Source organism: Triticum dicoccoides, chromosome 2B (assembly GCF_002162155.2).
Source record: "Triticum dicoccoides isolate Atlit2015 ecotype Zavitan chromosome 2B, WEW_v2.0, whole genome shotgun sequence".
NCBI classification, from domain to species: domain Eukaryota; kingdom Viridiplantae; phylum Streptophyta; class Magnoliopsida; order Poales; family Poaceae; genus Triticum; species Triticum dicoccoides.
Window position 1 is genome coordinate 667,148,800 of NC_041383.1, and position 11,265 is coordinate 667,160,064.

General features: G+C 46.5%; 2 protein-coding genes across 3 annotated transcripts in view; one reads left to right on the forward strand and one right to left on the reverse strand.

Moving 5' to 3' along the window:
- Window positions 1-530: 530 nt before the first annotated feature.
- Window positions 531-5,678, reverse strand: LOC119365492 (F-box protein SKIP28-like). Of its 2 annotated transcripts, none has more exons than XM_037631135.1 (4): window positions 5,256-5,678; window positions 2,371-2,687; window positions 1,595-1,929; window positions 531-1,206 (listed from the first exon to the last, which is right to left on the reverse strand). In XM_037631135.1, exons 1-3 carry the CDS (start codon window positions 5,601-5,603, stop codon window positions 1,638-1,640), a joined length of 957 nt encoding a protein of 318 aa, XP_037487032.1. In that variant the 5' UTR covers window positions 5,604-5,678; the 3' UTR covers window positions 531-1,206; window positions 1,595-1,637. The 2 variants fall into 2 exon arrangements, with proteins under 2 accessions (XP_037487032.1, XP_037487030.1); XM_037631133.1 differs by having other exon boundaries at window positions 531-1,219.
- A 5,224-nt stretch (window positions 5,679-10,902) lies between these two features.
- LOC119365493 overlaps window positions 10,903-11,265 on the forward strand; it is a 4,844-nt gene continuing 4,481 nt past the window's right edge. Inside the window, exon 1 of the mRNA XM_037631136.1 lies at window positions 10,903-11,262. Within this exon, the coding sequence (XP_037487033.1) occupies window positions 11,024-11,262 (239 nt within the window). The 5' untranslated portion in view covers window positions 10,903-11,023. The remainder of the gene's footprint in view (window positions 11,263-11,265) is intronic.

An 11,265-nucleotide genomic window follows, 5' to 3' on the forward strand; every position in this document is an offset into this window, starting at 1 on the left:
AGCTCCTGACCGGCAAGGAGATGCAGACCCGCATACCGCTGGCAATGCAACAGGAAATCAAGACTCTGCTCAAGCACTTCTCGACGTACCAGCTGCAGCACATATACCGCGAGGGCAACCAGGTCAGCCCACGTCCTGTGCAAAGAAGCATATAAGCGGCCAGGGGTGTGGAGGAGCGGGATCGTGCCGCACGCCGTGTGGGAGAAGGCGCTGGAAGACATGCATGGCGTGGCGCACGAGCGGATCTGCAAGAAGAAGAAGCTGTGATAGCTTCCAAGATGGGCGTGTACCAAGCCAAGCGCAAGCGGCGGCGTGGTGTCCGACCGGCCGGTGGCTTCGTCAAGATGGATCAGTATAGCCGGTTCAGAGGGATTGTAGTGTCAATTAATCCTTTGTTTGTAGAGTCATACTTGTATGTATTACCTCGTAGTACGTACGTTTCAAGACGATGTTTACTGTTGAAGCAGCTCTGGACGCGCTTACAGTAACATCGATCCCTGTGAGCTACGTTGTGCTATGCGCACGTAGGGTAATAAAAGATACAGTACTATAATTCATTCACTCTGGTTTCTTGGAGTATTTGTGCACGAGTACGTATTCTTTCAACTACAAAATGTGTTGTTTCTAACAACTTCAAAATGTGCACTCTGGTTTGCGTATGTGGAGGTGGAGAAGGGAGATGGGAAGGAGGCCGTCTGTGAGCCCGTACCTCCCGGCTCACAGTCACCGCGGCTTCGCGACCAGAGCACGCCGCCGACGTCGTCCTTCGTCCTCGTGGCCAACGGCTTCCCCGAGCCAAGCTGCCATGTCCTAGCGCTCTGCCTCGCCCCAGGACCCTCCCGCCAAAGGAATCGGTCCAAGGCGCGCTTAATCATCGCCCTCACTGTCATCTTCTCTCAGTTCTCTGCCTCCGTGTGTTCTCCTCTTCGACAAGCTCCGGTTCTCCTTCATCTTCGACAAGCTCCGGTTCTCCTTGTCGACTCCCACGGTGGGTTCGCGTTGGTATCCTGCAGGCATTGGCGTCGTCCGTTCTTCCCAACCACCGTGCCGAGCTCCAGCGATCGCCGCCACTGGCCATGCGGGCAGCTAATGCACGAGCACCCCGAGCTCCCCTGCAGCTTCCTCTCGCTCCGCCTGCACCCCAACCATGCCCCAAGGCCTCCGCCTCCTCCCCGGCAAGCTCCTTCTTTGCCGCCATGCCTCTTACTGTGCACACGAGCTGTTCGATGAAATATGTAGTGGTAGTTATCAACGAAAATTTGTAGAGTGGCGGTCCTTTTGAACCCTGACCACAACTGCAGTGGTTTTATGCTATTTACTCATATTCCAAGCTAAATGCTCGGTGAAGGTGAATAATGGTGTCATAATTCGATTATAAATAATGTTCAAAATGCCTGCAAAATTAAGGCGTCCAGTTGTGACCATTGGATTGTCAACACATACAATCACTTGGACGAGCCCACGAAATATTCCGCTTCATTTGATGGACATCGGCATATAATTCAGCATCATGATACGTTCAACTAGTGTTGTAAGTTCGACGAGTTGGGTAAAATACAAGAGCAAATGTTACTGCAGGATTCTTAGTAAGTACCTCAAGTATTTGCAGTTACAGAAGAGGGGTGGAAGGCTCACTTCTAATAGTTATCTTCCTGATTCTCGTGCGATGCATCGAGCTCCTTGCAACGCTGGCATGAAAACTGGCCAGCCATCGACAAGGAGACCATCAAATTTGCATGCCTCTCACAGTAAGGCCGATTGCATGTGCTGCATTTAGGGACCGTAAGCCAACAATCCAAGCACATAAGATCTGAACAAGCAAGATCAGCCTCGACTATATCCTCCGGACTGATACAGCCACCACATTTTTCGCATCTAGGAAAGCAGAAGTAGCAGCCTCGGCACCGCCACAAGCTGTCCCTCACTTTCCTGAAATATAACCAAATTGTCAATATGGAGGTGCACCAAACCTTGACTGATTCATGTCAAAGTTATTAGACCTGTATAGATACAAGGATGCCCAAGTGTTTGCATCAGTTGTTCTCAAGACAAGAGCAACAAAACAGGTAACAGAATTAAGTTGATTTCATGTGGCCCATAGTGCAAACAAATGAGCTTCGGGGCCATCACTTAAAAGGCTATTCATAGAAAATGACATGAACAAGTCAGCTGTTCCACAACCACAGGAGAGAGCCAAAAGGCGAGCAATATCTATGAGCACTGACTCTTGTGAGCATCACAAATCAAAGATGAATCTTGAACTAGCAGAGTGGATAAGGAATCAAGCAATGACAATTAGTCCAATAAACTGCTAAAGCTATTCCCAAAGAGAAGATCTCGTGGGAATTTAGAGGATAAGAGGTTGCATACCTACAGTCATCCCTCGTACAATCAAACACAGGCCTGACGTTCGCACACACAGGGCAAACATCAACATCAATAGGGCGTTCATCATTGGTGTTCAGCGCTTCACGGGCTCTATGGTTGTAAAAAAGTGGGCTTCTATCTTGTTGCCCTTGTGGGTTACCTTTGCACATGAGAGACATGATAATATCAAGATGATGCTTACTCATCCCGCTAATACCATCAAGTCGGAGACGACTTATATTTCCCTTGCGTTCGTGCAGAAGCTGAACAATTTTGACCACCCCATCACCAGTCAAGCCTGTACATGCAGGCACATAAATCTGCAAGTTAAGGGTAAGTTAGATTAAATGCATTTAGAGGTACATGCAGCTACTGCACAGGAGGAAGTGAGCAAAAGCCCTTGGTAATAGTATAATCATCATAGAGTTTCTGTTACGCTAATATAACCACGATTCTATCATCCAGAGATAACAAATTATCAATGAAGCAAACATAGAAGAACTGTAAATGCTGGTTTCATTATGATCAATAACCAGAGGTTAAGATGGCGTGAAGGTTCCATATTAGTAATCAATTCAGAAAAGTATTTGTCATTTTTACTTTGGCTAGAAACCCCAAATCATTGCAAAAAATTAAAAGGGGCAAATAAATAAGCCCATTAGTGTTCCATATGAAGTTGGGATCAATTATCATGATTCTGAAATAAAAATGCTCCACATTAGTAACTCAAAACTGATTCCCAGCATGTCTAGGGAGAATCTTTTTCTGATGGAACTTTTGGTATTTTGGGAGTGCTTACAGTTTGGTTTGGAAAGGAAAGCAATGTATACCAGTAATAGATAATTTCAGAATTATGTAGTTGAAAAAATATATATCTAAATAAATTTCATGTATGCCTGACTGGCTAACCCTCTCCATTTTGGAAATTAGATGTGGCAATTGGCAAACTAGCCATGCTAATTTTACCCCTGGATCGATAATGCTACACTTAAGTAATCCGCAAGTTTCTGAACTTAGGATTTGTCCTTAAAAAGAGCAAAACAGCCAAGCAGGTTAACAACTTAATATCAAAGCAGCCAGATTGAAGGTAGTATCAGATATAATTCGCAAACATTGTAGTGGTCTAAGTGCTACCGAAACTTGTAGCCATGTACTGTATAAGAAAATACATATCCCAGGATATCTATCAAGGATTCAATCACTCCATACATTTATACAATGTCAATATTGATTCTACCCCTAAGGCCCTAACCCCAGTCACTATCACCATGAGCCAAGGCAAGCAAAATAATATGAAGCATTTAGAAATTCCACTCCTCGGAAAGTGAGGGACAGAGATCCAACCAGATCTGTAACCTCACTATATATAAACACCCTATACAGAACCCTGCAGTGATTCTGCATCTGCAGCTGTTCCACAACAATGAAGTTGTGTGATTTAAGAAATGGCAAAAGGACATGACTAAGTACCAGCGCCGCATCCTAACTCTACCATGCAGTGCCACCTCAATCTCTTCTCTCTCGATCCGCTAATCCGACTGATGATCTGTTTTGTTCACGTGAAGTCTTCTTGTCAATGCCGGCATTAAGAAAAAAACTCAAATTAGCTAGACATTGCCAGTATTTGGAATTTCTTCACATCATTAGGCCATGATAGTTCTGAAGTTGAAGTGACTGAGTACTAATTATTGCCGTGTTCTACACTGCCAAAGCATTTATAGCATATATATCAGGGGGTGCCTAGCTATGTGTTCTTTTATTGTCGATAGGTATAACGTTTTGCCTAGCGCAAGTAAAAACAATTAATCAACTGAACTGCCATCTTTTCTATGGTGCACATGAAAAGGTTTGTACGTGCATCCCAACCAGCCTAAAGTTAATCATATACAGCAAAAAACAAGCTTAGCTTCTTAGTCAACATCACGTCCAAGTTCGTACCAGTAAAATGTAGCAGATTTATTCCTTGCAAAAAGTGGTATGTGTTTCTTCATAGTTGATACATGCACAGCATGGGCTCTGTCTCTCTGGTTCACTAGGCTCATATGAGCTTATCTATCTATGTTGTTGAGTCAAACTAGTTCACAGAGTATGAGGAGTCACACAAGTAGTCCAGGAACAGCAGGTAAATTGTGGCCGACCTGCAGGCAAGACAGGATCAGGAGCAGCTTGATGAGTCTGATCACAACTCTACACAAGCAGAGATCAACTCCGATTCAGCAAGCAGCAGCTGAGGTGCCTGGGCGTAGGAAACAGAGGTTAAACAGAAAATATGATCCGTGTCCTTGCCCAGCTTAGATAAAGTACTTGTACTACTAGTATTTGAGTCCTAGGCATATATGCTATAAAAGCATACCTATCGTATCACTGAGGACAAGTAGTAAGAGAAGTCTCTCTTCACATATGCTTTCTCAACCCAATCTAGTTCTCTAATTTCTCAATCTCCTGCTGCCTACCCACACTGACCACAGCGCCTACCCGACATTCCCGGGCCCAGCCTCCGGTGGACAAACCGTACAACCTCAGGAGAAAAGCACACATCGACCGGCAATAGTTTATTTGTCATAGCATTCACATCTCATGGCCAAAATTGTGATCCAATAGCTATAATTCAGCAGGTGATGTGGTTCGATGAGGATTCTGCAGTCGGTTCAATTCCAGTTCTAGAATAATAAAGAATGATTACATCCTAGCCTACATCCTAGCCTTCGCATTCTAGTCATGGAAACAAGCTGAGTTGTTGAACCTATGCAACCACCACGCCAGGCATAACAACAAACACTGCGCGCGCGCCACCGACTCCACACCCAAGAATGCAAATCATTCACCAATTCACAACCTCACACACTTCAGTTAGAGGAAACAACCAAGCGCCGGAAAAATCCCAATACCTCGGTGACGCGGGGATTGTGCTCGACGACGCGAAGCAGGCCGGCGTCGGAAACGTGGAGGCACCCGAAAAGGCGGAGAGACCGCAGCGTCCCATCCGCCCTCGCAGTCAACTTGAGGAGGACTTGGTCGGTCACCCAGCCGCTGAGCGGCGGCTCTACCGCGAGGCGACGCCACAGGAGGGGGTCCCCCGCGACGGCCTCGCCGAGGAGGCGGCATACGCGCCAGCAGGCTAGCAGCTCAGGCAGCCGCATGTAGCCCAGGGCGAGGAAGAGGGCCGCGTGCGGCTCGCCAGGCGGCGGGGCCGGTGGCGGCGGGGGCGTTGAGGCGGTCGCCGTCGTCGGAAGCATTGTGTGGTCTGTGGTCACTTCACTGACTGACTGGCTGCCGTGACACGATGATGAGGAAACACCGGCAGAAGAGGAAATCAAATGTGAGTTTGGTTCACCGGAGTGAAGTCTGAAAAAAAGGCCGACTATAGTTAAGTTGCTTGAAAAAAATCATAGTTAAAAAAGACGAGCCTAAGCGAGCGCTTAAGCGTGCCTAGGCTCTAGGCGTTGGCAAAACGTATTACGCATAACTACGTTTAATCTGCATAACTGCGCATAAGCATGCGCTTTGGTCCGTAAAGCGCAAGGCGGTGGCAAAACGCACAATTAATGCCTATCGCTTTTTTGAACTATGAAAAAAATATAAACTGAATTTTTTAGCCGTTCGATTTAAATTCAACGACTCATGTAACTTCTCCCTCCACTAGCCCTTCTTCCACCCACTCAATCCAATGCTGCCGCTCGCGGTGGCGGTGCTCTCACCCCCGCCACGTCATGTTGCTACTACCCGACCTTTCCTCTAGGCCCCCTTTCTCCCACCACCACCATCATCGTCATCCTTTTCTTCGGCACCGACAACCCATCCCGCACCCCGAACTGTCAAGTCTTAGCCTCCCCTTCCTCGGTGTCGTCGTCGTCGTTGCGTCTTCCCCGGATCCAAGTCACTCCCAGCCCATCCTAGTCGGCGACACCACGCCTTGTTGCCGCTCGTCACAGTGTCGTCGGTTCGGCCTTGGTATCAATAGCAAATGTGCCAAAACAAACCTTAAATTTGTAAGGTCCATCGGAATCAAACCTTGGCTTTATAATCCCTGAAATTACACCATGTGCTTGCCGATCCCGTTCAATCCTAACCCTGGACCTATTTAATAAGCTACCCAATGACGTCCCTACCCCTCATGTCATATCCATCTTCTTCATCTCGTGTTCCTGATTTTTTTCCGATTCAGACCAGAACCAATCATTGCTTAGGACTATATAAGTTAGGTAGGTTACTATGTAATCCTATCTATGCTCATGTAATCAACACCGTGTTCAAAGCAGTAAAAACCGGGCATGGCGCAAGTCTGTTACACCACTGGTGTACTTGTGATTTTTTTATTATTGTGTAGCTCAAGTTGATCCGTCCTGGGCATGGAAAAGGAACTGACCTAAGAGAAGAAGCATGAGCGTTCACCAATGAGATGTACTCCTAAGACCGCCCATCCCATCATTTAGCCACAAAATCATGAATGTTTTGTGGTTCATAGCAGAAAGCACTAGGAACATGAATAATCAAGCATTTTCCATTTATAGTCATGATTGATTCAACGTATTTGCACATCTAAGAGAAATAAGAAATATGTCACTAAGTTCGGTGATCAATCATCCAATCTTCTCATCTCATCATCTTCTTCGATGTGCATTCTCATCATCATCTCTAGATTATAGTTAAGAAGCCCAAAAACTTTCTCTAGCATGCTACCCTTCAAAGCTCACATAGGTTGTCTGAAAATTTAAACATTACTTTGCTTCCGAAGGTGTTCAGTTCATGATCATGCCAGCTCAATAACTGCATCCTTCTTCATGTGCATCAATATATATTTTTACCAAACCTAGAACATGACCAAGAAGGCAAGACCTCTTATCCATTCTTTGCAAAGCGAGATAGTAGGCTTCCTAGGTGTGAGGGCAAACTTTGGTTTTGCGGTATCAATTTCCAGCAGCCAGTACCCCAGTGACATGCCCTCAATCAAACATATTGCATGAGAACGAATGGACTAGCAATGGCCACCATTGATTCCACTAGTGGTGTGCCCGTTCAATGAGCATACATTGGGTCGCGACACTAACGAACCCTCGCCGACTGCCGACGCCACATTCAGGCTCTCCTTGCACATATATGCCATGGTCAGGGCTCCCTATCCGGATCAATCACATGCATGGTAGCTTGAACTGCATCTCCGAAGGAGATAAGAGGAGTGGTGTGACTTAGGACACTAAGGGATGTGAGTGGAAGATGAGTTTAGCCACCACGGCCCCTTGTTTCAACCATCATCATCAATACCTTTGTTTGGGAAGAGGTAAGAGGGGCAAGGGGTATAGCTCTGGTGATAGAGACATTTGCTCACGGGAGGGGGTGGAGAAGTGAGCGAAGCATGTCTAGGGTGAGGCGAGGTTGCCCCTGTTAGGAAAAATGTATTCAATGAGTTCAACCAGGTTTAGAGGAAATAAGCTGAGAATCCAGCTTCTCTCCTTCATCTTTGCACCCCAACTACTAACGACGCTGGCTCTCCAGCGAAGGACAGCTGACTAAGTAATGCAGGGCTCACGGCAGATCTAACCTTTGTTTCCACCCAGATCTAGCGCCTAGTCGAACTCCAAGTCGGAGATGGCGGGGCCAGGGGAACGAACCTGCACGACACAATGCCTACCACCGATGATGCTAGAGGAGGAGGCAGTAGGGGTCAGGCAGACACGCGGTTGGGGTGTGCGCGAGGGAGGGAGGCCGACCACCGCCGGCGGTGCTGCTCGGGGCCTCGGAGATGGAAGGGTGGGAGTGTGAGCGAAACATTTATATGATGAGATGAGTGAAGAAATCGTAGGGTAGTTGCCCTTGTCTGATAGATTTTATGGAATAAGTTCGATTAGGTTTTGGAGGTAATCGTTGGGAATGCGGTTGCTCTCACCCTTCTCGTACTTTGAATCAAATGTGGAGAAACCATCCATCCAAAAACTAACTAATCCTATCCCGCCAAGGGATAGCACGTGAATCAAACACACCTTAGGAATCAACCAATCTATAGTTAACATTTTGGTCTCAGTAAAGATTAACTTGCCAATTTGTTTTGGCATTAACCACCTTTTCAAAAACACAAAAGATAAATGTGGCGCTTCCCGAAGGTTAGAAGGAGTAACCCCTCTCCTCTCGCCATGTGGTGCGAGAGGCACGAAGGTTGGAGATATCAGGGGGGGGGGTGTCTGTGTTTTTATTTTGCATGCGCCAATTATTTTGCTTTTGGGGTAAAGAAAAATATATTGAAAATCAGCCATAGAGCAACAGTGATACTAAAGATGTGTTGTTTAGCTGGGTTACAACGAAACAGTGCTAGTAGATTTACTAAAGGGGTTGAGGTGGGCAATAATCATAGAGAGTAGTCAATTTAAAGGGAAAAGACATAAGTAGTAGAGACTTTTTATACTCCCTCCAGTTGGGTTTATAAATCAGACACTGATTTTTTGGTCTTCAATTTCACTAAGAAAATATTTATTATATTTCATAAAAACTGCTTCTGAAGGTGTTCTAGGATCATGCCAACTAAATAACCACACCCTCCTTCATGTGCATCAATTAAAAAGTTAATGAACCTAGAACATGACCAAAAAGGCAAGAATTAATACATTGGCACTAAAACTGGAGAATGAAACTAAAACCTCTTACCCAGTTCATTGCAAAGTGAAATAGTAAGCTTGCTAGGTGTGAATCACCTGAGAGATAAATGGGAAAACCTTTTGCTGTAGCAACCTCCACTGCTAATACCCCAATGACATGCCCTCAACCAAACCGATTGCGCCAGGTCGAATGGACTTGCGAAGGTCACCGTCGAATCCACTAGTGGTGTGCTCGTTCGATGAAAGCACACATTGGGCCCTAACACCAAGGAGCCCTCGTTGTCTGTCGCCGCCACATTCAACGTCTCCTTGCACATAGGCCATAGTTGGGGGCTCTCTATTTGGATCAATCACATACATGGTAGCTTGAAAAATAAATGTTGCTCTGGAGGAGATGAGGGGAGGAGAGGGGTGGTTTAGGGCGTGGTTGGATGCGAGTGGAAGATGTGTTTAGCCACCATCCCCTGTGATTCAACCATCACCATCAGTACGTTCATTCGAGGTGAGGTGAGAGGGACAATGATGGTGATAGGGCCAGTTTCGCTTGGGGGAGGGGCCGAGGGAGTGAGCGAAAAATTTATAGGGTAAGGTGAGTGGAGCAATCTTGGGATGAGTCAACAAGTTTAAGAGGAAATAAGTTGAGAATTCGATTGCTCTCATTCATCTCGTGCTTTGAACCAAATGTGGAGCAATCATCCGAAAACTGACTATTCATGTCCCTCCAAGGGATAGACGATATACTAAGCACATTTTTGGTCATCAACCAATTAATAATTAACTTTTTGGTCTCGCAAAATATGAATGTGCCAAATTTTGGAATTAAACTAATCATTGCCCCTACAGAGTATGCTGCAGGTGAGCAAGCAAACGTGAGCTCTTCCACAACATCCTGCTACCCCTGGAACAAACCTTCGTCGGGGTGGTCTATGTAAAATGTGGACGGCCACGTCGACGGAAGCATTGGAGGAGCAGACATGGTGTTAAGGAACGACACATGAGCCATCATTTTCCTCACGGTGTCGTTTTCTTCGCTCATGTAGATTCCCAATGGAGGCGGAAATTGCAGCGTGTCTTGAGGGTACGCCCCAGATGTTGCAGTGGACGAACATGTTGTTGATCATTGAACTAGATTGCAAGGAAGGAGTTGATGCTCTCTCAAGTAGTAGGATCAACAGATCTCCGTTGGCTGGCATGATGGAGGATACGAAGAGTCTCCTGCATGGGATCTAACGGCATTGCTTTGTCCACGGCTGAAGATGAGCGAATGACGTTGCTCACGCTGCATGACTCGGATGGGACGTTGCCCGCAACGCACTATAGTCTGGTTAGCTGTTGCGCCAGATGGTTTTATGTAACATCTGTGAAAATGAGTGTAACATTATTTCTTAATTAATACAAGCCCATTTCACCCGCAAAAAACTAATAATTGCCCCTACCTCATCTCTTAAGGCATGTACATTGGTTGATAAGATTATCTTATCTTAAACCTAACACGTAATCTATAGTAGTAATAAATACAAATATGGTGTAGGAGTACAATGATTATCTCATAATCTTATCTCTAATAACTAGACATTCCTAAAAATATGGTGAGTTAACCGAGTAATTGTCTTCTGCTTAGTTAATCGACGAGGAAATCTTTTGTCTCCGTTTCGAAGAAAATAAATATGGTGAGACATTATTGCAATGTTGCTAAGAGATCATCTCTAAATTAAGAGAAGACAAATCTTATCTTCTACTTTCTCTTTCTCCACCTCATAAGATGTTCTACATGACACTCTTAAAGATAAACCCTCTTTGCTGGCCGGGTTTTTTTTTCCTTGGTAAGTCGAAAATGAAAACTAGTCCATAGAGCAGCATTCGTTGACTAAGCTTGACAGGCTTGCACATACGGCCCAAACAGCCTTCGATCGTCCCAGTGGCACACCACCGAAGCCCAAGAAGAGTACGGTCGCTACGCCCAGCTCCAACCATCGTTCACCCCCAATTCCACCTTCACCTCTCTCCACCGCCGGCGTCCGGCGACTGCCGCTTGCCGGCCTACCGGTGATGGGTCGCGCATCCACTTGATGGATCCGTCGGCGGCTGAGCCTGCGCCACCACGGGCCGCCCCGGGCAGGGGGGCGGACCCAGCGGAGCGGCGCAGGCGGTGGTGCGGGATCACAGTCCGCGGGGCCCTCGTGATGCTCTTCCCCATCGCCGTGTCATTCCTCTTCTCCTTTATCTTCGGCATCGCTGGCCTCCTCCTCGGCGGGCTCTCCTCCAACGCGTCCGTCTCCATGCCCTCCACCTGCCGCATCCTCTCTACCGG